This window comes from Erithacus rubecula (genome assembly GCF_903797595.1).
Source record: "Erithacus rubecula genome assembly, chromosome: 12".
NCBI classification, from domain to species: domain Eukaryota; kingdom Metazoa; phylum Chordata; class Aves; order Passeriformes; family Muscicapidae; genus Erithacus; species Erithacus rubecula.
Window position 1 is genome coordinate 15,607,000 of NC_136664.1, and position 27,048 is coordinate 15,634,047.

Below are 27,048 nucleotides of genomic sequence, written 5' to 3' on the forward strand. Positions count from 1 at the left end.
ATAATCATAACAGAATTAATTGACCCCTCAGGAACAAGATGTTGTATGTGTCACCAGGTGCACCTGACAGACATTCCTCTCAAGCCCAAGTTTAAACCTTCGGGAAGGGCTCTGCTCTGCTATGTATCCAGACAAAGGAAGATCCTCCTGCACTATTTACTCCCCACTCAGGATTCTACAAGTGTCTTGGCAAGCAGCTTTGTAGGATCCAGCCCAGAGTGACACAACAGCCCCCATGCTATTTGAGATGGTTTGTACATTGTCACTTCTTATAACAACACTTGTAGCTCCATTTCCTGAAAAGCAAGTACAAGTGATAATCCTTTCCTGTATAATTTTGCAAATTAAACTTAAATTATTCAGAAGTACAGCTGCTGTTGTCTAATCCTTGCTAGTTCTTTATGCAGCTTTCTCTCTATAAGCCACAAATTTTTCTTGGAATCTAGCACTGAAATGAGTGCAAGAAACACCTTCTGTCATGCTAAAAGCAGAATTCTTCCTCCAAAAGGGAAAAGCTTGTGACATTTTCAGTATCTTTCAGTATTTTATAACAACTACTTTCCAGTTTATTTCAACCAGCTGGAAGACCCTTTCTGCTGCTAAGCATGGTGTTCTATATACAACTCCAAGAAGGTTAGAGCAAATGTTTAAATTTCAATAATGTACCTATATAGACATACCTATGCAGCCAGAAACACCTCCTGCATGACTTATAATCAAACTACATCAGCTATACAGCCATATCAAAAAGGGAAACCTGAGGTGTATTCAAGCCAGACAAACAGTCATGATTAATTGTCACTGAATCACACTCTAAAGGTATACCCTGTTTTCCCTGGCTGGTGCCTTGCTGCTTACCAAGAGAAACTCATCATTATTAATGTCAGTAAACAGTTTGAAAACCTTTACAGAAAAGCTTTTCTTCAGCCCCTAAGTCTTCCCACGATTAAGTTTTTTTTACTTGCAATTGTCACAGAAAAGGTAATATAATTTTTTCTAAAAAACAGTGATTTTTGCATTACTTTATCCTACTCTCTAAACACTCATTTTTCTTAAAACTATGTTCCATCCCCATACTGCCTTAATAAAATCTCTGTGAGAAGCAGACTGCTGCTTTCATATTCAATACATAAAACACAACAAATACATATGCCCACCACTAAATCTTAGTAAACCTTGTTCCAATTTTTTTTCAATTGTTTTTATATGTGCAATAAACATAAATAACCCATTCATTCTTGCTTGTCTTTCCTATTCACAGGTGTAACTCTCCATAACTTCCGGTATCTTTTGTTTTGGTCGTCACATTTCTCAATGTGTGAAACCCAGACTATTTTTACCTCAGCAGAACTAATCAGAAGAACAAATTGCATTGTCAGAATGTGCAGATTTGGCAAAGAAAATGTGTTTGATTCTATTCTGCCCAGCTTCCAGCAGAAGCCAGGCAGGCATCTGGTGTGCTGCTCAGCATCTGGCCTAAAGGGTTGCTGGCCTTCCAGATTTCCCAATTCTGGGAAGGACAGCACTGGACTGCAGCCCTATGGCTTAGGATGTGAAGGCTTCCAGGGTCTGGAGCAGACAAGTGCTACAAAATCAGGGAGCCCACATCTGCCAAGGTCAGTAGCTCTGAAAACCACAGATGGACTGACCTAGATCCTGTGTCCAGTGCAACACTCCTCCACAGAGACTTCCTAGATTTGGGATGGGTTTGCTACCAGGTGGAAGGAAGCAAACTTTGAAGTATCACACATCAGCACATTTAACAGAAAGGTACTCACAAGAGGTTTCTGTAAACAATCCTTCAAAAATAATATTTGTTTAAATAACTCCAAATAGTGTGACAGGACCATGCACTGGTGTCTGGTTAATTTGAGGTATCTGATACTGTGCATCACAATTAGCAAGGGTGTCAACCAGAACAGTATTGTAAGAAATATTCTGGTTTAGTCAGTGATAAAGAATAACATGCTATCAACAAGGGCAGGAACCACCTGTAAAGTAATTATCTTATCTTCATCTTTGAAAATTAAAGCTCAACAGTGATACAAACCTAAACCATTATTCTGATTTATCTAACTTACATTTTGTGCTCTTACATGTTAAAAATACTTGAGCATATTAATGCTGGAAATTTAGAAGCCAAAGCTTAAGGCTGCTGTATGGGGATACAGAGAAAATATTGTTTGTACAGCCCAAGGATTCAGTGAGGAATGGTGCCTCTGTGAAGGATTCATCTTTCATGTGATATGAAAGTGTGGTGAGACAAGCTGGAGGCAGTCAGTCTACCTCTTGTTTAATTCTGTTGGAAATGACTGCAGGTAAAGCAGTGCTCAGGCAGCAGATCCCCTGCTTTCCTCATAATACAGTTAGGATATTCACTTTTGTCCTGCTCCATTCCCCTCCCCCAGAACAGCTCACAGGAACAGTTTGGGGCAGCCAAAGCTCTGCAGGATCAGCTCGGTCCTTCTCAGCACACCTTGACCTAAGCAAAGGCAAATGACAGAAGTAAAACATGAGCAAGCACTACTTTTTACCCCAGTCTCACCTCTTCTCTCCCAGTCTCTAGTCTCACCTCTTCTCTCCCAGTCTCTAGTCTTCAATCACCCTCCTTTAGCTTTCTGTGAAATCTGCCCTCCATTTATTCCTCTATCTTTTCATCTCAGTGACACAGCAGTCAAAAGGGGAAACTGACAGTGAGGTAAAGTGGATAACTTCAATATTTTTAATGTGCATCTTTTATTTCATGGGCTCTTAAATAAATAATTAGAACCAATGGTGTTCCAGACCATTTAAAATAGACATTTTTCCATAAGCTACACAAAATTTAGTAGTTGGAATGCAATAAATACTTACAACAAAAAAAAATCTAGTGCATCTCCTACCTGTGTCATTTCCAAAAATAAGTAAAAAACCAGCACTAGTTCATGTCTGTTACTAAAGCAAGTACATGCTCACTCCCAAGAGAAAACTGCTGGCTTAATGCATCACTTTTTAACAAAAGTATTCTATTTTGAGAGAGCCATGCTTCAATTTCACAAAGTTCAAATAATATGGAAGGGTTTCTTTTGGGGTTTCTTTTGATTGTTTTTTTAAAGCAAAAGTAATTCTGGTGAACAACAAGCATAAACTTCCACATCTATATGTAGCAACAGTTACAAAACTCCTAAATGAACACTTTTATAAAAGTGAGAGTATCTGATTTTACTTAATAAAACAATACTGCTGGCAACTGCAAGAGCCTTCTTTTTAACTTAGGGGGATAGTTCTAAATTGTCTACTCCCTATAATCATAGTTCAGATTTTTTTGGGGGAGCCAGGGAACATGTTTCAGAACAAGCAATGTTCAGCTGCAAGGAGAGCTAAGGAAGAAAGGCAATCCTGATCTTCTCTTACAGGCAGTGCTTAACCTGCTCAGCTGAATGCAATGGTTCTAAACTGTCAATGCAGTTGTCCCATTCAAGTTATTTCCCACTCTGAACCTGAAATATGGGAAAAAAGTCTTTAAGAAGGGGCAGTAAAACAATACAGTCAACATCCCTCATTATCCAAAACAACAAATAAGTGACTAAGTGCTTAATCTTGTAGAAATTTAACGATACTGTAAATATTATCATAGGAAAATATCACAATTCCAAAAGAAAAACAGGAATTGGTTTAAGCCACAGTCCACCCTCACTTCATATATATGCTGATAATGCAGTTTCTGTTTCATTTGCTTTGCTGTGCTCCAGCTCATTACACACAGCTGCTTCCCATGGACACAAGTACAATACCCAGAAGGAGAATGAACTACCTGAAGTATGAGGTTCTGGCCAAAAACTCAAATACTTTCATGCTCTATTTCTTGATACGCAAAAATAAAACAAAAAACCCAAATCACATTTAACACAAATGTTTAAAAAGAATTATGGTGTAAGAGCATATATATAGTAATAAAAATCCCCTTAATGGCTTCAGCCAAGTTAAAATACCTGTGGACATCTGTGTAGCAGAGCAAATCCATGAGTGATGGCAATCCTAAAATAGGAAATATGCATATATATATATATATGTATAGACATTTCAATGGACTGAAAATTACACATGAACTCAAGTAGTTTGCAGGTTGGACTTAAACCCCAATTCAGTTCCTACTGAAAACTGTAAGATACTATCATCTAATCACAGCTTCTGTATCTCACTTTATATATGTATATAAAATAAGGAAAACCTGAATGTGCTCCTCACATTTGATGACACTATATGGATTGTGTTCCTACAAAACATTTGCTATTTAGTCTTTGAAATTAAATGTAATTAAAAAGTCTGTCAACAAAACTGTAAAGAGTTATATTTTTCCTTTTCTCTCTCCTGTCCTTTACAATCTGAGATCTCCTCACACATGGACATCATTCCACTTCCAAACCTATTCTACTGTATTTTGGTATTATTGCATACAAATCTTTGTAAAGCCATGGTCCAGCCTGGGCACAATGTTTGTCTTGACACATATATTTATTAATTAGTGCCCACTGCTGAAGCACCATTCAGAGTATTGCACTGCAAATAACCTTGTCTGCATTGCTGTGTTTGTTTATAGGACAATGGAATTAAATGGGAAATCTTCTATGGTTTCAATAAGCATTGGAACAGGCACAATGTTACTGTATAATTAGTAATTAGATGCTTAAAATTCACTATTAATTATTGAAGATTGTTTCCACTCTTGCTGTAATTTTTTCTTAATTTCTTTCTCATCAAATACAATTCAGTTTTCTTTTTTATTCTTAATATTACTTTTCCTAAGGTATCTTTCTTCAGTTTCTGTAAGGTGGAAAAATCTTGCAATGCTTATTTTGAAGGCATTGCAATGTTTGCCTATTTTTATAGCAATGTTTCTGTGATTAATTTTTATTAAAACTTTAATTTAGGCCAGAGATATCTAAGCAAGGATTTCATCAAGCAAGGATTTCATCAAGCGAGGATTTCTACTGTATCTTCCAAGCAGAATGCTAAACAGAGTTTGCAGACTGTTGCCACAACCATCAGTATTTTTGCTTTATTTACAATTGCTTGAGGAATGAGATGTTTCATTCATGAGTTTTTTCAGGCATTCTGTTATGACTCTAATACAGTGTCATTCCGAGGATGATTATGAGGTCAGTCTGAATATTACTTAAAGAAAGACACCATTTATAGTGATTAAAACCTTGGGGGAAAGCATCAGCAGCTTTTCTTTAGCCCTCTAGTGTTTGAAATTGAGTCTCAAAGGGCTTGTGAAGGATCCTGCTTATTGAAAGTGATCTCCTGGAGATTTTTACATGTCTCAAGTAGTCTGGATAACTCTGCTGAATTCCTAATGTACACATAGAGCATTATTACTTGGAAAACCAACTCATACTGAGTTTTTGACAGCTGACAGTCTTAAAGAATACAGAGAATAAGTTTAAAAAATAGGCTTTTAAAACTTCTCTTTTCTGTTTACCATCCTTTATCAATACAAATGATACACAGCATTCTGTGGATACATCAAAGTATCTAGAACTTTCAGGAACCCACAATTTCTGCATCACAACTAAAGGTTCTGAACCCTATAAACAACTCAACTGATTCTGAAAAACCCTGGTCCATCCTTCCATGCTTTCGCATTAAGAGCTGCTCAGTTTGGAGAGGAAATGATCTATGCCTGGGAGCAGCTGAAAAAGAAACCAGGAAACTGACAGACCCAAAATTATATACAACCTAAAGCACTGTTGCCTCCAGATTTGTTTAATGAATCAAACTCTCCCTTTTTGCTTCCTGAGCCTCATATTGTAATAATTGACAATAACTACAACACCTCCTCCAAATACAAAAACTCATCAACTGCCAGCTTCCTGCTAATAAAATCATCCAGAACAACTTATTAAGACATAACCTTTAAGTGTGTGAGCAAACAATATGCAGTGAAAGCTGCAACACAAATATCTATAAAGTGAGATGAAGTGTTAGGATTACTGCAGCTCTCTCTGAGCAAAGCCAAGCATATGGTGGTATAATAGAGCATGAATTTACAGCAGCAGAGATGTACGATATAGATTAAAGCTTCATCTGGGAGAACATACTGTGCGGCAAAAAAACCAAAACAAAACCAAACCCCACAAACCAACAATTTTTTGTTTTGTTTTCTGGTTTAACAATGAGCACCGAATACTCTTGTGTAGACCGAGGGCTCCCTCTGCTGCCCACGGGGAAGGACAAACCAAATCCTGCCTTCTGAGCCGCTATTATAAACGGCATCCCCAAATAGCTCGGATTTCCAGTCAGTCTGAACACGCTTCTCAGGACACGAGGGAGGATGAGAGGTTTTCAGGCACGAGAGACCGGCTCCTGTGATCCAGCTGGAGGGTGCAACATAGAAAGATACACAGAAAATTAACTGCACAACTTTTGTTTGCATTCACTCACTGCAAGAGTTGTTAAAGGAACAAGCACTTGACACATTTTGTTACTGTTTAAAACTAGACCAGAAATATTTGGATATACATCTTTATTAGCCGTGCTTTAACGGACTTGTGGTTTGTTCATCCTGGTAGAGCAGCTTTTGGGATTGTTTCTTCAAATCTTAAAGTACGAGTGGAAAACCCACCACCTTTAATAAAAAGAGTGAGTGACCAACAATAAAGGCTGAAATTTGAGGTGCGAAAGTTACTTTTTTAACATGATTGAAGCAATTGAATGAGAGTGTCAGTAATACTTATTTCGCTATTTTGACGCTATTAAAGTGTCTTTGTACCCAGTCTGATTAAGACCACTACCTTTGTCAGCTTTTTGGTGGGGGTTTGGGGATTTTTTCTTATTTGATTCCAGAGACAGGGCCGTGGCTGAAGGTCAGGATGTCTTTTAGTGCCCCATTGACTGTGGACGGAACTGGGGAGCAGGGGGGCCCAGCACAGGGAGGCACTTTCGGGGAGCCCCAGCCGAGCAGAGCTCGGGCAGCGCCACTCCCTGCTGCTCCCGTGGGATGCTCCACCCATCCATGTGCCCACTGCTGCTTTTTAGAGAAAATCGGAGGGCCCGTGGCAGACATAGAGCCCAGGGCACTAGTCCATGGTGACATTTGTAGCAGTCACTGGCACACAGAGACACGGTAAAACCTCGGTGATCTATTAGCCAAGCTGGGACCGTGCCCGTCCTGCCGTGCCCTCACGCACAGAGCACTCTCTGGCCGTGCCCTCACGCACAGCGCACTCTCTGGCCGTGCCCTCACGCACAGCGCACTCTCTGGCCGTGCCCTCACACACAGCGCACTCTCTGGCCGTGCCCTCACGCACAGCGCACTCTCTGGCCGTGCCCTCACACACAGCGCACTCTCTGGCCGTGCCCTCACGCACAGCGCACTCCCGGGCCGTGCCCTCACACACAGCGCACTCTCTGGCCGTGCCCTCACACACTGAGCACTCTCTGGCCGTGCCCTCACGCACAGCGCACTCTCTGGCCGTGCCCTCACACACAGAGCACTCCAGGGCCGTGCCCTCACACACTGAGCACTCCCAGGCTGGCCCAGTGCCCTCACACACTGAGCACTCCAGGGCCGTGCCCTCACACACAGGGCACTCCCAGGCTGGCCCAGTGCCCTCACATACAGCGCACTCTGGGCTGGTCCCGTCCCGCTCCCCTCCCTCACGCCGGCAGCTCCCTAAAGAGAGGCAGTTCAGGAAAGTCAAGGAGCTGCTGGATAGAGTTCAGCAGAGACCACAAAGATAACGAGGGGTCTGGAGCATCTCTGTGATGAGGAGGGACTGTGAGACCTGGGCTTGGAGAATCGTGAGAGGAATCTCATCAGTTCATACCGGTATCTCCAGAGGATGGTGCCAGGCTCTGTTCAGTAGTGTCCGGCGACAGGGCGAAAAGCAGTAGCCGTAAGCTAAAACACAGGTTGCACACCAATATGAGGAAGAACTTCTTTACACTGCGGGTGCCAGAGCTAGGGAGGTGTGGAGTCCCCCTCTGGACACATCCCAAACCCGTCCCTGTGTCCCCCGCCCCGATCAGGGGGCTCGGACATCGGCGGTGGATTGGCCTCGCCTGGCGCGGGCGCGGCGGGGCGGGAACCGCGTTCGGCGGTGGATTGGCAGCGCCTGGCGCGGGCGGCCTCAGCCATGGCGGACGAAGAGCTGGAGGCGCTGCGGCAGCGGCGGCTGGGCGAGATCAGGGCCGAGCACGGGGTGAGGGAACGGGGGATCAGGGCCGGGCACGGGGTGAGGGAACGGGGGATCAGGGCCGGGCACGGGGTGAGGGAACGGGGGATCAGGGCCGGGCACGGGGTGAGGCAGTGCCCCAGCCTCCGCCCGGGCCGCTTTCGGCGCCTCCCCGGGGCTGGAGGAGAAGAGGAGAGGCATCTGCGTGACCGAGGCTGGAAGAAGCGGGAAGAGGCCCGGCCGTGCCCGGAGCTTTGGCTGGCACCGAGGCAGCCCCGGCCCCCGCCGGCACCTCCCTCCGCTCCTGCCCTGGGAGGTTCGGCACTCCAGCGTTCCCGCCCCCCACCACTCACCATTCCATGCATTACCTTCCTAGCCTTTCCAGCCAGCTCAGTTTTCGGAGCTGGATCACAGAATCGCAGAATTGTTAGGGCTGGAAGGAACTTCTGGAAATCATCCAGTCCAACCTCTCACCAGGGCAGTCACCTGGAGCAGGTGACACAGGAATGTGTCCAGGTGGGTTTGGAATGTCTCCAGAGACGAGACTCCATACCCTCCCTGGGCTCCAGTGCTCTGTCACCCTCCATGGAAAGAAGTTCTTCCTCGTGTTGAGGTGAAACTTGTGTTTTAGTGTAGCTTAGTTGGCCATTGCTCCTTGTCCTGTGCAGGGCACCACTGAAAAGAGTTGGACACCATCCTCTGACACCATCCATATATGCATTTATATGAATTGTCAATTTTGTTGTTCCTGTGAAGCATCTTCCCTACCTCTAGCCAGCCCCATTTCCTGTCTGTGTGGTTTTCCATCTTGTTTGTATACTTTTAAATGTTACTTGTAAAATCTGAGGTGTTTATTCTATACCAAGTTCAGATTTCTTCTTTTTTCTTGTTACTTGCTTTGAATAGTCACCAGTAATAGTGACTTGGAAGTTTGCCTTTTTTAGTTTTTCATGTGTATTAGTGTTTAATGCAGGACTACTCCTGTAGAACCCCGTCATTAACTTTTCATAGGTGTCAGGAGTTAGACTTGATGATCCTTGTGGATTCCTTCCAGCTCAGAATATTCCATGATTCTGTGATTTCAGCTGCCATGCTGAGAATGTGTTACATTTCATTTTACTTATCCTTAACTTACTCTAAAGGATTTGTAATACTTTTGTCATTTTTCTGGCTTTGGAGAAGCCTGTTATCCTAGACCTAAGGAGAAGGCCTCCTCCTGCCTAAACCCACAGGAATCTGTGGACAGACCAGGAGCACACTCACCCCTCTGTTGGCATGACTGCTTTGTGAGGAAAGCAGAGGGTGGCACATTTATTTGCTAGAGCAGCAGATTCCCATTTCCAGGATCTCATCCATGGGCAGGCGGGTTTAGCAGGCAGGTTTATCTTTCATCGATGCTGCTGGAATATTTTAACTTTCTGTCCTGTGTGGATTGATTCTGGATTGTGATATTTGCTCTGATCTCCTTCTCCAGGATCCTGCTGCTGATCCATCACAACAGGAAGCAAAGCAGAGGTATAAATGAAGCTACTGAATTTTGATCTTACATCTAATAATTTTGAGCCATTTACTTTTTTTTAGTATTTTAATTTCTGTGGAATGCTGCCCCACATTTGTTTTGTTGCTGGGAAAACCACCAACAAAGGAATTGAAATGGATCAAAGATTTGATGCAGGTGTGGCTCCCATGCCATGACCATACTGCCTGAGCCCTGCTGGGGTGGGAGGGCATGATGAGAAAGCAGCAGCAGCAGCAGCTCATTTTCACCCGGGGCTTGTCTGAGCTCAGTAACCTCGTGAGCTGTAGTGATACAGTAGGGTGCTCTGGGGAAGCACCATCCCTCCCACTGCCACCTGCTTCTGGAAGGCAGAGTCCTTGGCTCCTCAGGGTTGGTAGGAGTTTATGATCCACGTCTTCAAGGCTGGCAGAACTCCTCCCAATATGGTGCTTTCTGTCAGTGATGGGTTTGGCTGCTATTGCAGTGGGAAGAACCTTTCCCAGATGTCATTTTTCTGGGATTTCTATTCCAGTTAAATATCTGAAGCAAAATGATTTTTGTCAAAGCTCAATGTGGGAACACTGTTCAGTATTTGTGCTAAGGGGAAAATTGTAAACAAGTGTTTGAAGAGCTGACTTTGCACACTTCAAGTCTGTGTTGACTAAAGTTTCGTAAACTAAAGCTCCAGTTCTGCAGATGCTGACATCAATTATTGTAATTACATGGAGACTTAGTGCAAAGTTCTAAATATGTAAATGAGCTTTGGCTTGGTTTTGGAATTGCATGGACAATTCCTTGTGCTTTACCATGCACTGCCTTGGGGTGAATTCCACATGGATAAATGCAGGATCTAAGGGGCAGCACGGCTTTTGTCCCTTAAAATGTAATCATGAGCAGTGAGAAGGTGTAAGTATGAAACTCCACCTTGATTCCTTAGCTGTGTTGCCAGCTGTGTAACCTTCAGCCAGGATAAGAAGTGCTGTAAAAGATGTCATGTAAATGTAAGGTTTGAAGTGACCTCAAGAAACCACTTCCATTAATCAAAAGTCTTCTGTAGTTTGCTGTTCAGTGCATGTTATTTTAGGTGTTTGAAATGCCACTTTTAATGTGTGGTTCACTTTTCTTTACAGGGAAGCAGAGATAAGAAATACTATTTTAGCTCAAGTTCTTGATCAAGCAGCTCGTGCAAGATGTGAGTATCCAAGTATATTTCTAATAAAAAGTACTCATCTCAATGACTCCTTAAAAGTGTGTTGTACAGAGGCCAGATTAGAAAAATCCTATTGTTGCTGAGAAGAGAAAACTTGCAGCTTTTCAGTTGGCAATATGAGTGATTAGAAGGGAGAGATTGATGGATATCTGAATTATGCTAATGTTTTGGGTTTTACTTAAATTAGTCAAAGGAATTATACTGAGAGTCAAAGTTGTTTAATCAGAAGAAAATATTTAAAACTAAGAAATGTTACTGTCTTGTACCTGGCATAAATGAAAATGCCTTTTACAATTTATTTCACAACCCTGGCATGAAGAAGATTGTTTCCTAGGGACATTTCTCACTTTTTTGTTACTAGTGAAGGTATTGGAGAATGTTTAAAACCTAAATGAACAAAGCCTGTTTTTGTTGCAGTAAGCAATTTAGCACTTGTGAAACCAGACAAAGCAAAAGCAGTAGAGAATTATCTTATACAGATGGCAAGATTTGGACAGCTAGCTGGAAAGGTGAGTATATTTCCTAATTCTTGCTCACATATATTTATTTTTAAACCAAATTTACTCTTTTAAGAAAGACGTTTATAATAGATGTAAGTTAAATTAACTGTAAATAGCTCCTAAAGACTATTATATAATTCAATCAAAAACATTTTGTAAGAAAGGAAATTGCCATTCAGTTGTTTGATACTAAGCATCTCTCAGAGAGTATTTATCCACATTTTGTTTGACTTTCTTAGGTATCAGAACAAGGTTTGATAGAAATACTTGAAAAAGTGAGTCAGCAAACAGAAAAGAAAACAACAGTGAAGGTGCGTTTTCTTTCCTAAATGTTATGTTGTATAAAGTAAAGCAGCAGAATTGCACGTGTGGGACCAGTTCAGGGTGGAACTTTGTATTTGCACCTCTTTCCCTGCCCTGGTGGGTGCTGGGTTCCATCAGAGCAGTCCTAAACATCAGCAGCTCCTGGGGCCAGTGTGGTGTGGGACAGCCTGGCCCAGCTGTGTCCCACTGGGCCTGGGGTGGCAGCTGGGGGTCGGGGTGGCTGTTCTGCCCAGGCAGTGCCTTCATTGCCACGGGCATGGACTGGGAAAGGCTTGTGGCAGCCTGGATTTACCATGACCCTCCAATTTTCACTTTATGTATTTCATTGTAGTTCAACAGAAGGAAAGTATTGGATTCTGATGAAGAGGATGATTATTAATACTACTGTAAGGCTGCCAAACAATAGCCTGGAAAAATGCTGTTAGCAGGCAGAATGCAAGATCTGAAAATGTTTACGCTTCTTTTTTTTTATTATTATTATAAAAGGCCAATAAATCAACTTGTAAAATAAATCTGAGAAGGGGGATTTTATAACTTAAAGTTTTGTAGTATAAGCGGCCTGAGCAGTATGGGGTTCCCCGTGGCTTTGTTAGCATGAATGTTTTGTTGCCCCTTCCTCACTGTAAGCTCTGCTTTCAGCCACTGCACACACTTAACTTGCTGTTATTGGAGATACCAAACACAGGAGCCAAGTGAGAAACAGGGAGCAAAACTTTAAACTCCGAGTTTAAAGTTTGTCCAGGCTCTGTCACAGAAGTGTTAGTCTGAGTCCCTGAAGGATGCCTGTCCAGCCAGCCTCTGGCTCTCTAGTCCTTACTAGAAATTTAAAAATTAAGGTATCCAAATAGTGTTTGGATCAGGGGATTCCTATCAGGCAGTCTGTGTAAAGAAATGTTACCAGCAAACAGCTGAACTGTTCCCGTGTGTGTTCCTGGGCTCTCAAACAAAGCAAGTTAAGTGTGTCATACACAGCACTGTTCAGACACTTGGTATCGTGTATCCTTACAACTACCTCCACTTTTATCAAACGGCTGGAGTGTTTCTGACCTGGAAAAAATAGACCATTTTCCTAAACTCTGCAACTCCTGCATGCATAAAGTAAAACTGAACTTGTGCTGTACCTTTATTCAAGAATATGGTTATGGAAATCAGTAGGATGAATACTGTAACGTGCTGATAAACTCTCCCCCCCATGACCCCCTTTACTGACATAATTTAACAGGATCGTGTACACTTCCAACTGCAGTGTTTTTTGGAACAGAATAAACTTGTTTCAAGTGAGCACTAGTGGGTGTGGTTTTCATCTTTTCTGAATGTGGTTAAAATATATGAAACAGTTGTTATTTTTGTTTCCTTTGGTTTAGACTGTGCATTTTCCTTCTCTGTGTTTGTAATTAGGATGCCTTAGCTTTAGTAATACCCTGAGTGTGTCAAATTTATTCAGACTAATCATCCTTACTGAGTTTGAAGCCAAAGTGTGGTGAACTGATTTTTCTTATCCATATAGTTGAGAAATATGAAGAATAATTTAGTTAAATGCATGCTACAATTAAAACACAAGCAATGTCCTTTAATTTTTAATGTGGTTGTAGGGCTGGAAAAGGAAGTTATGTGAAAATGCTCAGTTTCACTAACAGTTCTATTTTGTACACCTCTGTGCATAAATCTAAAACTACATAACCTAATAAAGTTATCTGTAAATGTAGGAGGAAGGAAAGACCAAGAGTAAACACAAGGTAAAGTTTTCAAATGCCTATAAAACCAAGCAAAGAAATCTGGAATAGACTCAATGCTTGGACAAAAGCACTCAAAAGAAAAGAGCATTTTCAAGAGTTCTTTTACTAGTTTTTTCTTTCCATCATTTGGCACAAATCCAAGGCACATCAGAAAATCAGATGAACTCATAAATTATTAGAAAAATAAACACATTACCCTCAAATCCAAATGTCATTTGACATTTTACCTCTTAGATTAAAAATTTATCTGAAAAACCCACCACTCTATCTTCCAGCTTTGTATTTTGCCAGGTAGTTTACTAATACCACAGTTAGAAGAAAGAGAATTATCTGTACAAATAGTTCATGAAATAAAATGCAAGCTGGATGTGATGAGCCAAGAATAAAAAAATACTGCACTGCAAAACCTGGCTTGTGCTATTTACACCTTCTCCTCCCATAACCGAACAGTAGAAAATAAACTTCGGATCTAAGCAGCCACTTGGCAGTTCCCTGTGAGCTTTCAGTTCAGTGACCACCCCTGGGAATGGGACAGGACTTGGCCTGTTCCAACCAGTGCTCACTGATGTGAGAAGTACCTTTCATAATGGGAATTGCACCTTTTTAGGAGCAGTCCAGAGCAGGCTCTGAAGCAGTTTTGTCTGTGGATGTTGTCTAAGTTCAGAATCATGAATACTTGTGCATTTTTGCATTACTTGCTTTAGAGGAGGGGAAAAGCAACCTAATTGTATGTGCCCTTGTACCATGTGCTTCTGCTTTTTTATTAGGTTGTGAATAGCAATTCCAAAGTTTAGTTTTGTCAAGGGCTCTCCACTTTTTCCCCAGTATCTTGGCTCCTCTGTAAGAACTCGATATTGCAGCTCCACTACAGGGAAGCATTGCTGAGAGATTAGCAAGGATTACATCCCTTCACATTAATAATGCAGATGTTATGGACTATTGTTTGCCCAACTACTGAAATATACAGAAATATATGCTATAATGGTTTGTAACATTACAATAAAAATAGAGACATTTCAATTACCTCTGGCAATAAATACCTTGTTATCCAATATATCTTTTTTATATATATAAATATATTTAATTCTGAATGTAGTGATAACTGAAAATGCAAAAATTATTTAAAGACTTTTAAAACAAAGCAGGTGGCTGAAAAATACAATAAAGGGTTTCATTTGGTTTACTGTTACATAGAACTTTTTAATGAGTGCTGAATAGAATAGGAAAGTAATTTTGCTGTCTTCATCTCATTATGTCCCTGTCAGTGAGATCACCTGGCTGCGTGGTCACCTCCAACATGGACAGAGGAGTCAGGCCCCCGGTGCCAGAACATTGCAGCTGTGCTGCAGAGTCAGCCTGTGCCTGCTCTGAGCTGGGGCACCGACACACAGGGAAGGGCTGTTGCAATTCCCACCAGCTTCCTCAGCTCCGTGCTCCTGTCAGTGATCCGAGACGGAGCCGTGGCAGTCCTGGGGCCGCGGCGCCCCTGGCTCTGCAGGGCTGCTCGAGCCGCTGCCGCTGCCCTCTGCTGGCAGTGCCACACTCACCGTGTGTCTGCGCTGCAGCAATTTACTCCTGGGAGGAGCTGCCGTGTCATCGTCTGCCACAAACTCACCACTGCACCCCGTCTCAGTCACCTGAACTGTGCTCTGGTCCAGCATTCCAACAGATTTTAATTTGCTTTTATCAAAGCTTTTAATAGCCATCTGAGGAGAGAGAAATGGTACGTTAAAAGCTTTATCTATGTTCTTCATTAGGAAGGAAAATTAATATATTGTTTCTTGAACATTATTATCACGTGAATTTCATGACACTGAGAACACAGCCAAGATTTAAAATAGCATACTTTGTAAGACAGTAATTATATTTGGGCTACATATGGGAAAACAAGAGGCCAACCTACCCCAGGCTACACACACATCAGTACCAGATCTAAAAACAGACATTCCAAAACTTATTTTCACCTCACTCTCCCAACATCATCCCAACTCTTGTAAACACCTTTTGTAATGCAAGTCTCAATGCACTTGAAATTAACAGCCATTTCTTTTACTATGAAGAAAAGTGGAAGCAGTAACAAAGTCACCCAGGTACTGCTGAAGGCATTTCCCTGCTTCCAGAGGTCACCTGCCAGGGAAGAGACTTACCCTCCCACCCCCTTAGTGCCTCTTTTTGATCCTTCCAACTATTCATATCTTCCACACCTGCTCCTGTTTCTCCTGAACAGAGTGGGTGGCTATCCTGGATTACTGGCCACTCTGCAAATGTTAAAATAACCAGGAGATATAAAGAGAATCTAGGCATGCTAATGACAGATCTTCTAAAATAGAAATGAAGGAGAAAGTAGCTTTTTTATGGAAATAATGGCAACAATCTTGAAAAGCTGCAGACAGAGGTCATGCACATTTAAGTCCACTAACAATTCAGAGCTTTATGGACTCATGAATTAGTTCAGCCACAGCAGTATGAAATCACAACCAGAACAGGGCTGGAGTGCTTTGTATCAGGGTCACATACTAGTTTTCTGACACCAGTATTGAAATGACATACTGCCTTCAGTGATCTGCACTTACAAAATCCAAATCCTAAGTTAAGTAGTGCAATATTATCATTTAGAAAGAATTAATAAAATATTACAGCTTTATAGAATTAATTTAGTGTTCATAAGGCTTTTGGCAAACGTTCTAAGGGCTGTAGGAAAAGGGAGAATACCCATTTTCCAGAATGACATGAGCAGCAGAGTCTGTATTTCCAAGGCTGTGTCAGTCTAATGTTGGGCAACTGCTGGACTAACCCTGTAAAAACTGGGGTTTTTTTGACAGGTAATTTTTCTCGCAATTTAGTGTTCTGAAATGGCTCAGCAGAAGATGCAATGAGAGTCAAAGCCAGTGTAAAGGAGCAAAAGGAGGACAAGCTCTGGGGAAGGCAGCATCCAGCAGTTGGTGTGGGTGTCACTGCACCCCAAGCAGAGGTGAATCTATTACAAACATTTGTGTCACAGCTGACAATGCAACATGCAGTTTGCTGTCACCCTTGTGAACAGTCTTCTCTTACAAACACACTTAAAGCAAACTCTAATTTTGATCTACTGAAAAATCTCTTTCCAAAGTAAGCTATAGCTCCAAGAAGCTGCAGAGTTTCCCTGTTCTAGGTTTTGCTGGACAGGACACAGAAAACAAGACAGAGATGAAGCCTGCAGTAAGAAACATAAGAGGTTTAAAAGTAAGAATTAAGTGTTTAAGAGGTGTCATAGAAGCACCACTGAAGTTCAAACAATGATGAATGAGCAATTTGGCAAACATGTCAGAACTTTTGTGATTCAATGACCACCACTAGTAAACTTTCTCTTACATGTACCCAGAGTAACAGCAGAGCAAATTAACCTATTTGCTGTAATACATGAATAATCTGAACAAGTATTTCCACTTACCTGGTGCAGTAAGTGATAGTCAAAATTAGGGACACTTTTATCTCTTGTTATTGTTCTCCGTAAATGTTTTTCTCTGAAGAAGATTTTAAAGAAATGAATGAAATTAAATGTCTTCACATAAGACTTCCATAAAAGCCTCTCTCAGAAGCTCCACAAGGTGGAACTGTCTCACCAGAGACAGGCAGCTCTCTGACAACACCTTCCCAGAACTGCAGCCTACTTATATTCCCTGTATTTTACAATGGAATATATATTAAGGCTTAAATACATAATGAGCAAAACCCAACTAATGAGCGAACCCCACTACAGTATTTTTTAGCAGTCTGGGTCTGAAATGCTTAACTGATGGTATACCAAGTATTAGTGCAACCCCAATTTTAGATACATTTTCAAGCCCTCCCTCACCACTCCAGTGAGCTTGTCGTGTCCAGAACATCTGCCTGGGGATGTGACCGTGCCAGCCCTGCAGGACTAACACCCACTGTCACACCACCATGCCATGTCTAACCACCCCTGACCCACTCTGAGGCTTTATTAGCAGCTGCACTTCTCCTTTGCTTATGGGCAGCAACACACAGTGTGAGCAAGCTTCTCTGCTTACTTGTTAAATCTGTTAATTGATTGGAGCAGTTGAAGTTGTCTGCTTATGGGATCATCGGCTTCCTCACAGGGCTTAGGATGCACTGGGGGTTTAAAAGAACAGGAAGCTAAAATTACAACTGAATCACACTTAGGACTTAAAAAAACACACAGCTCTGATTTTAAATTTAACATGGAACTATAGCAGCACTGACTTGAATTAGAGTGGTGATTTATCTTTGGAAATTTAAAAAATTTTTAATTTGCAGAAATAAACATTCTTACTCAGATTAGTACAACTGGCCAAGCTTCTGAAGAGACTGTAATTGTGTACTTGGAGGCCCTGAGTTCCAATTTTTACCAACCTGAATTTCAACACACAAATGCTAAACCACCTCTTATTAGTATTACTTACTCCTATCTTCTATTGCTCTCTTAGAACTATTCACAATATTTGAAAGAACTATTCTTAATTTAAGCTATCAGCATGCTGTGATTAATTGTGGTACCAGGCATTCAGAATGTTTGTGAGGGAAGGAGGCAGGAGTTACTTTGCAAACTCATGGATGCTGAAATGGGCACTCCTGCTCCTCATCTTCCCTGATCCCTGCTTTGCAGCCTGGCTGTTTTCTTTCTACAGTACTGGTGGCACAGGTGCTTAGCTGAGCTGTCCAGCTCAGGAGACACAGCTTTTTTTATATCCCCAGGGTAGTGAACTTGAAAAAAATCACTCAAAACTACTGGGCCAGCATAATGGGAGCAGTGGATAAGGCAGATCATAAGCTGAGGATGAGAGATGAGGAGGAGAATCTTGTGGTCCTTAAGCTCCATCTCAGAGGCTGCTTAGGCACATTGAGACAGGGGCCATGTGCCAAATCCTTTAAGGAGTGAAGTAATTTTGCATGGCTGAATATTACAGACAATCTTATTGCTATTAAAAAGGGGAGGGTCAGAGCTAACATTGCAAGATAAAAGGAATCAAAAGGATGGTAACTCATCCTTCCCAAGGCATGGGAGCCCTTCTGCAGCCCAGCTGTGCTGTCACTGCACCTTATGGCCACCCTGTGCCACCTCCTGCCACTTGCTCAAAGTCCTCTGCAAACTGTGCTGGAAGATTCACAGTCACCTCTGTAGCTCTCATTTCTGTCCCAAAACATGACAGACAGTAACTAATGAAGAGTCATTCCCTGACCTGTTCTAGGACAATATAAATGACACCCAAGTCATTTAAACCTGTTTTGTTTTGCACTGAAATGCACAGTTTTTACATGGTTAATGATATAATCTCAAATGTGTTGTGTTTTTACCTATAAATGTTTTGTAGGTAAAATTCACACATATACCCCAAAGCAGGTGAAAACTAAGTTTGAAGCAATGTCATGAGTACAAATCTGCTGCATGTAGTTACAGCATTTTAGGTGTTTAGGTGTTACCTATCATAAATATGCAAAATAATTGCCTGTTCTATTATTATATATATAGCAATTACATAAAATATTTTATATAGCCACCCATTAATTCCTAAATTCCTTTTTATTCATATCAGTGGAAATATCACAGGTACCTTTTTTTCTTATCTTGACAGTAACATGCTGCTCACTCTCCTTCTCTCCCTCTGCTGATGTGGGGACACAGCTTGGTGCTGCTTCCAGCAACTTCATGATGTTTGAATTCTTGATTTTTAGTTTCCATTTTCACCATTATTAAAGAAAAACAACAGTACAATTTAGTATTTTAGTCTGTGCAGAATGTGTTAATTAATGCTACCATGAATCAATACAACACACATAAAATAACTCATTATAAAAACAAACTTGTATAATTTTATAATTCTGAGTAGGGATAAAATCAGTGTTCCACAAGTTACACTGTAATGCAGTGATGATGTTGGAGTCCTGACCCCTTATTTTAAGCTGTATTACTTATGGTTAAGCCAATTTGAATTTAAATGGTAACATACATACTAAAATTGAGTCAGTACAGAATTTTGTGGTAATTAAGCTCCATCTCAGAGGCCATTTAAGCACATTAAGAGCTGTGTGTCAAATCTTTAAAAGAGTGAAATAATTCTGTATCATTTACTGTTATATATAATGTTATTGCTGTTAATAAAGGGGAAGGTCAGAATTATCTATTGCAATATAAAAGGAATCAAAAGGCCTGAAGGGCAGAAGATGGCAGGTGGGACAAGGCACATTGCCAGTGCAACTGGCTAGTTCAAGTGTTCATTTGCCTACATTCAACATTGTTCTGCTTTCTCTGCCAATACAGAGATATTAATGATAATTTAATTTAGATCTGTGCTTTCACTCTCTCTAGACTCATCCTTTTTGTCTAGGATAACTTATTCTAGAAACACGACCAGCTTCACAGGCACTGTCATCACTTGTATTGTAGGCTGTGGAACAAGATCTCAGTGATACTATCCCCCACAAGTGCTGAACACAGCTCAGTCAGTGCAGCCCTGCTGTGACAGCAGCACTGCTGCTGGACCCCCTGCCCTGCCTGCAAACCATGGCCAGGCTGGTGTGAGCCATGGCCAGGGCAGTGTGAGCAGTGTGAGCCACGGCCAGGGCAGTGTGAGCCACAGCCAGGGCAGTGTGAGCAGTGTGAGCCACAGCCAGGGCAGTGTGAGCCACGGCCAGGGCAGTGTGAGCCACAGCCAGGGCAGTGTGAGTGTGAGCCACAGCCAGGGCAGTGTGAGCCACGGCCAGGGCAGTGTGAGCCACAGCCAGGGCAGTGTGAGCAGTGTGAGCCATGGCCAGGGCAGTGTGAGCAGTGTGAGCCACAGCCAGGGCAGTGTGAGCAGTGTGAGCCACAGCCAGGGCAGTGTGAGTGTGAGCCACAGCCAGGGCAGTGTAAGCAGTGTGAGCCACAGCCAGGGCAGTGTGAGCCACAGCCAGGGCAGTGTGAGCCACAGCCAGGGCAGTGTGAGCAGTGTGAGCCATGGCCAGGGCAGTGTGAGCAGTGTGAGCCACAGCCAGGGCAGTGTGAGCAGTGTGAGCCACAGCCAGGGCAGTGTGAGCAGTGTGAGCCACGGCCAGGGCAGTGTGAGCCACAGCCAGGGCAGTGTGAGCCACGGCCAGGGCAGTGTGAGCCACAGCCAGGGCAGTGTGAGTGTGAGCCACAGCCAGGGCAGTGTGAGCAGTGTGAGCCACGGCCAGGGCAGTGTGAGCCACAGCCAGGGCAGTGTGAGTGTGAGCCACAGCCAGGGCAGTGTGAGCAGTGTGAGCCACAGCCAGGGCAGTGTGAGCAGTGTGAGCCACAGCCAGGGCAGTGTGAGTGTGAGCCACAGCCAGGGCAGTGTGAGCCACAGCCAGGGCAGTGTGAGCCACAGCCAGGGCAGTGTGAGCAGTGTGAGCCACAGCCAGGGCAGTGTGAGTGTGAGCCACAGCCAGGGCAGTGTGAGCAGTGTGAGCCACAGCCAGGGCAGTGTGAGCCACAGCCAGGGCAGTGTGAGCAGTGTGAGCCACAGCCAGGGCAGTGTGAGCAGTGTGAGCCACAGCCAGGGCAGTGTGAGCAGTGTGAGCCATGGCCAGGGCAGTGTGAGCCACAGCCAGGGCAGTGTGAGCAGTGTGAGCCATGGCCAGGGCAGTGTGAGTGTGAGCCACAGCCAGGGCAGTGTGAGCAGTGTGAGCCACAGCCAGGGCAGTGTGAGCAGTGTGAGCCATGGCCAGGGCAGTGTGAGCCACAGCCAGGGCAGTGTGAGCCACAGCCAGGGCAGTGTGAGCAGTGTGAGCCACAGCCAGGGCAGTGTGAGCAGTGTGAGCCATGGCCAGGGCAGTGTGAGCAGTGTGAGCCACGGCCAGGGCAGTGTGAGCAGTGTGAGCCACAGCCAGGGCAGTGTGAGCAGTGTGAGCCATGGCCAGGGCAGTGTGAGCAGTGTGAGCCACGGCCAGGGCAGTGTGAGCCACAGCCAGGGCAGTGTGAGCAGTGTGAGCCACAGCCAGGGCAGTGTGAGCCACAGCCAGGGCAGTGTGAGCCACAGCCAGGGCAGTGTGAGCCACAGCCAGGGCAGTGTGAGTGTGAGCCACGGCCAGGGCAGTGTGAGTGTGAGCCACAGCCAGGGCAGTGTGAGCAGTGTGAGCCACGGCCAGGGCAATGTGAGCCACGGCCAGGGCAGTGTGAGCCACAGCCAGGGCAGTGTGAGTGTGAGCCACAGCCAGGGCAGTGTGAGCCACAGCCTGGGCAGTGTGAGCCATGTGAGCCACAGCCTGGGCAGTGTGAGCCACGGCCAGGGCAGTGTGAGCCACAGCCAGGGCAGTGTGAGTGTGAGCCACAGCCAGGGCAGTGTGAGCCATGTGAGCCACAGTCAGCCCCCCATGAGCCCTGGCCAGCCCCCTCCGAGCCCTGGCCAGCCCCCCGAGCCCTGGCCAGCCCCCCATGAGCCATGGCCATCCCCCCCCGAGCCGTGGCCAGCCCCCCATGAGCCATGGCCAGCCCCCCATGAGCCATGGCCAGCCCCCCTCCGAGCACTGGCCAGCCCCCCGAGCCATTGCTAGCCCCCCCCGAGCCGTGGCCAGCCCCGCTCACTCACGGGCTCGGCGCACTCGGCCGCGGTGCGGCTCCGCTCGTTGCGCAGGTGCCGCAGGGCCCCGTTCCGCAGCAGCAGGGCCACCAGCGCCTCGTTCCCGCCGGCCACGGCCTCGTGCAGGGCTGTGTTGCCCCTGGCATTGCTGAGGTTGACGGAGGCGCCGTGCTGCCCGGCAAAGCGAAACAAACCCGAGTTAGAAGGGCAGGAGGGAGCCGAGCTGCACACGGCCAGAGGCGGCCGAGCCACCGCAGCAACCAGAAGCCTGCTGGGCACGTCACTGCCCCGTGCCACAGCCTCTGCTCCACGGATCGGCTCCCTTTGCTTTTGCATGTACCTATTTCATATTCCAAGCTCTGGAGGTACTTAAGAAACCCCCAACCCGGTGTGATAGAATCCCAGGCAAGAAAACCTGCCACCTGCCACATAAAAGTTTCATACAAACGGTTACTTATACAATGGGAAGGTAATATTTATCTAATTAAAATCTGTGAAGGGGTGGGAATGAAAGGAATAAGTAAACAAAACCTCTTATTTCTTTTCCCAAGTATTTTTGACAGAGAAATACATAACTAAAAATACTGATCCTGAATTCTATGTAAGCACAGACGTCACGTGAGAAATTCTAGCAGAAAACTGTCTTCAGTGATCTTACCTGCAACAACAGGGCAGTAGTCTCATAGTGACCATTCAGGCATGCATAAATTAAGGGAGTATTTCCATATATATCCTTTTTATTTTGTTTAGCATTGTAATCCATCAGACATTTGACCACCTATTGAAAGAAGCAACAACTTTACTCTTACTGAGTAATATTTCATATGTGAACACCCACTTTTAAAAAAGAAAAATGTAAGCAACTACAAGAAAGGCCAGAAAATAAAACTCGAGGTATGTGAAAAACAAATATAATCAGTAACTTAACAAAACATCAAAACTAAACCAGCACAGCAGCAGCACCCTTTTCCAAACTCATCACAACACTTGGAAGGAGTTCTTTATACTGTAATTACCCCATGAACTAATGTATAACTCTCCCATGAATTAACCTACAACTCTGAGTTGTATTCTTGGTTTTTCTTGCTACCCTAGTGCTTTGTCTTCTCATCATTTTCAAAATTCTCTTTTTTTCCCTCCTGCAGTCTTCAGCTCATTATTTTTAAAACCCTAATTTTCCGCTTATGTACATCTTTCCATTTGGTTGTCTGCCCCTGCTATTTCATGTTTGTTATTTTCCCATCTCATTTACTCTCCCTCCTGTATTGACACCCTCCCCCAATGGCTCATGCTTCTCCTTCACTGCTTTTGCTTCCCTGACTTGAAGGGAGGGATGAGTTAATCTGCTGCCTCAAAGCTCCACTCAGCTCTTGATTTAATTAAAAGAGTTGAAAATACAGTCAGTACTTAATAGTGGGGCTACTGAAGACACCAAGACACAAGCAAAACCTAGAGAAGAAGGTACAGAGGGATGTGCACAGAAGATTCAGCTGCACAAAGGATGTTTAAAGCATTTGAAGTATGACAGAAGGTTTTTGCACCACTTTCATTAAACCATTTATTATTAAAACCAATTACTAAACACCCTTGCATTTTGAGCCATTTATAAAGAAAAAGTGTGTACTGAAACAATTTCAGCTCAAAGTTCTCCTTTCCATCTGGGGATTTTAGACACTGAAAACAAAAACCAGAACCGCCAAACTCTTTTTCTCTGTTCCTGGTTTGGTGTGGTTGATAGTTTCCCCAGGCAGCCTTCCCTGTGTGCCAGGGCAGGGCAGGGTTACCTGGGAGTGTCCCCTGTGGCAGGGCAGGGGCAGGGGAGCTCTGTGCCAGGGCAGGGCAGGTGCAGGATTACCTGGGAGTGTCCCCTCTGGCAGGCCAGGTGCAGGGGAGCTGCCAGCTGGGCGTTCTTGGCGCTGGCGTTGGCGCCGTGGCGCAGCAGCAGCGCTGCCAGCTCGCCGTGCCCGTGCAGAGCAGCCATGTGCAGAGGGGTGAAACCCTCCTGGTTTGAAACATTCACCCCCAGCCCGTTGGCACAGATCCTGGAAAACTTCTGTGGAGGAAAACACGCAGCAAAACTGTCACAAAAATCCTGCTTTGTTTTTAATTATTGACATAGCCTAATACCTGCTAAGTTTATTTAAAATGGGCAGATGGGCATTACAAGAAATTCTGCTGTAGCTTAATTTGAGGCCTTCAAAGTCAGCTAAACAGAGCAGCTTGGTAGGATTTTTCAACAGAAAATTACTTTTATTGTTATCTCTTTTCTTCCAACATGATAACTTCATGGAGAACAATTCCAGGCAAAGTATTCATGATATTAAAAACAGGCTAAAGCAGCACAGATTGAGACATAAGTAAAACTGAAAGTTTTTATACAGCTGAATATGAGGCAGTGTTAATGAGTAATTTTCATTTATACAGATATTTGTGCTCTTTGAGACAGACAATAAACACCTCTCAATGCTACATTAAGCTTGGGGTAAAATTAATTTAATTCATCTGAAAGCAAGAGTGCCCTGACTCCCTGGGGAGTCAGAATAAGGAAACCACCTGGAGAATAGTTTACCCAGCAGTACAGAACATCCTCTTTCACTCCTCTTGCAAACTGTGGCTGCCTGACATTTACAATGTGCACAACTTTTCATTCTGTGCTTCCAAGTGTGCCTGCCTAACACAGGGGTTAGAATTAATTAACAAGTTCCTCCTTCTTCTCATTCAGCAGACAAGTAAATTCCACAGCAGATTTATGGACTGGAGCTCTTTAGCACATGATCTCTGTCCTGGGGGCACAGGGACACCCCTTACCAGAGAACAAAGCACGGTGTGAATGTGAAGCATTTAAGTACATCAGCACACTCCAAGCCTGTGCAAAATAAACCTGTGGTGGCAGTGGGGAATTTAGAAGTCAAGCCATCCCACTGGGTGCTGTTAAACCCAAAGTAGCAAATAAACTGAAAATTTGCACTTAGGTTTATTTTGCAATGACTTATCCAATCATGTACACCTTCAGATGCCTCCTGGAAGGCAAGTTATGGAATTTCTATTTTCAAAAAGCTGGGATTGTTCATTATTTAAAACAACCACAAAACCAAACCAAAAACACATACAAAACCCCCCCCATCCAAACAACAACAACAACAAACAAAAAAAAAATTAAAAAAAAAACCAAAACAAAACAACAACAAACGAAAAAAGCCCAAAAAGTGTTGTAAAGCCTCTTTCTATTCACAGTGTGGTTAAATTAGGGGAAGGAAATCTTTGCAACTGAAAACAAAGTAATTGCAATTATATCTAATCTCTGAAGAGGCTTTAGATATGGCTTGTAGAAAAGATGCCATGCAATTAAAAAAAAAAGACATTATCAGCATGACATGGATTCTGGGATTAGCAGGTATTGCATGCTGGACTGATTACTAACAGGTAAGCAGATATGCTGTGCCAGCAGCAGTGTAAACTAAAGAGAACCATAGGCTTAGAAAATAATTTAGTTTAAAATAAAATAGTTTATTCAAAGTTGCCCAAACCTTCCTGACAGCACTCCACATATCCTAAAAGCAAACTGTGAAGCTTTCTCAATCCATTGGACATTGAGCAAGTCCATGAACACTGGTCCTGTATCCAAAATTTTCAACAGCTCAATTAAAAAAAAAGAATCATTTCATAGCATCAGATGAAATATGAAAATCTGCATATAGCTAATTTCTTTTTAGACAGAGAGCCAGAGGTGCTGGCCAATATGGATGCTATTTCCCCAGAGCTAAAATTAACATTCCATGAATATAAATTGTTCTTTTTACAGAATGAATATTCCAACCTTTTGTGCTGGCCCACATTTTGAGCACTGGCATAAGGGATGGCAGAATTCTGGTTTTGATGTGCTGGCTGTTTCATCCTCATCTTCCAAGTCTTCTTCCACCCATTCCAAGAGATAACGGACCTGGCATAAAAAGCAAGTCCTTCTTTATAGAGTCCAGAAGTTCCTTGTCCTAACAGATCTGCATATGTGAACAAGTCAGATTTGAACAAACATACACTTGTGAGTATCTCAGGAAAAGCACAAAACTACCTCCTGCCATCAGCTGCCCATAGGCCAAATTTAAAAATCAAGTGTTATTGTTGACAAAGCAGCTAGGAAGTTCTCCAAGCACAGAAGTGAAGTGAATTATAAATGACTTCCTGCTGCCTAATCACAACCTCAGTGTTCACCCACTCTCAAACACTCCAAATCCTTTTAGCTCAGATGATTTGTGCCAGCTCATATCAATGTGAATTTTGTTTCATCTTTTGCTTTAAAGAACATAAGGAATGACAATGAAGACAACATTAAACTTTGCAGGGGCACTGACTTTCCTTAGGTCTGTCACTTCTCAGGAGTTGGACAGTTTCTCTTTTTCCTCAATGTACAATGGCTCATTTTTGAGAGAGAGAGAAGTCTTAGGGCTCAGGATATTCATGCAACCTGCAAACAGTGATGCTTGCAGCATGTAAATTTTGCATAACATTAAATTAAAAAAAAAAAAGCTGTTTAAGCAGTACATTTTTATCTTGAAATTCATTAATCTACATTTCACTGAAGACATCTCAGAATTAACAGTGACTGTATTAAGTCTCTATTACTACTGGACTAAGCCAAGAGCTCTAGAGCTGCTAGTGCAAGGGAATGGGGACAGTGGGATTTGGGAGACATTCCTCCCACTTTGTTTACTCTCACAGGTTCTGCTCCTCACCACTGAGCTCTGGGAAAAAGCCAAATCCATGTCTATCCACTTAAACACATGCAGCTACAACAAATCCTAGGACAGCCAGGAAGGGCCCTATACCTGATTCTGAATGATAACATATTTGAGCCTGAAAAGGGATGTTTTTCACAGAATACTGCTTTCCCTGCAAATTCCACATTGTTCTCTGGAGTAAAGGAAATCTTCTCTCAAGCCTGCCTGTTTATGGAAGGGCAGCTCAGCAAAGCTTTACTACTTGCTACATTTGTAAATGACTAAACTGGGCAGAAGTGTCACCTCACTTCCCCCTCCCCTGCAGACTCATCTAGGCTCTCACAATCGACTTCTCCTCCTGTGACAGCC

The 27,048-nt window shown here is 43.5% G+C and overlaps 2 protein-coding genes across 5 annotated transcripts in view; one reads left to right on the top strand and one right to left on the bottom strand.

The window, feature by feature from the left end:
• Positions 1-7,607: 7,607 nt before the first annotated feature.
• On the top strand, positions 7,608-12,973 carry PDCD5 (programmed cell death 5). Its single transcript, XM_079316201.1, has 6 exons — positions 7,608-8,186; positions 9,634-9,674; positions 10,788-10,849; positions 11,285-11,376; positions 11,607-11,678; positions 12,023-12,973. The coding sequence occupies exons 1-6, from the start codon at positions 8,121-8,123 to the stop codon at positions 12,068-12,070; spliced, it is 381 nt and encodes a 126-aa protein (XP_079172327.1). The 5' UTR covers positions 7,608-8,120; the 3' UTR covers positions 12,071-12,973.
• A 1,886-nt stretch (positions 12,974-14,859) lies between these two features.
• The window catches only part of ANKRD27 (ankyrin repeat domain 27), a 53,498-nt gene continuing 41,309 nt past the window's right edge, over positions 14,860-27,048 (bottom strand). For all 4 annotated transcript variants that reach the window (XM_079316192.1, XM_079316190.1, XM_079316191.1 and 1 more), the window contains exons 22-29: positions 25,782-25,904; positions 23,820-24,017; positions 22,623-22,742; positions 21,974-22,135; positions 19,001-19,109; positions 17,459-17,540; positions 16,858-16,930; positions 14,860-15,133 (exon numbers count right to left, since the gene is read on the bottom strand). In XM_079316192.1, coding sequence (XP_079172318.1) covers positions 14,867-15,133; positions 16,858-16,930; positions 17,459-17,540; positions 19,001-19,109; positions 21,974-22,135; positions 22,623-22,742; positions 23,820-24,017; positions 25,782-25,904 — 1,134 coding nt within the window. In that variant the 3' untranslated portion in view covers positions 14,860-14,866. The remainder of the gene's footprint in view (positions 15,134-16,857; positions 16,931-17,458; positions 17,541-19,000; positions 19,110-21,973; positions 22,136-22,622; positions 22,743-23,819; positions 24,018-25,781; positions 25,905-27,048) is intronic.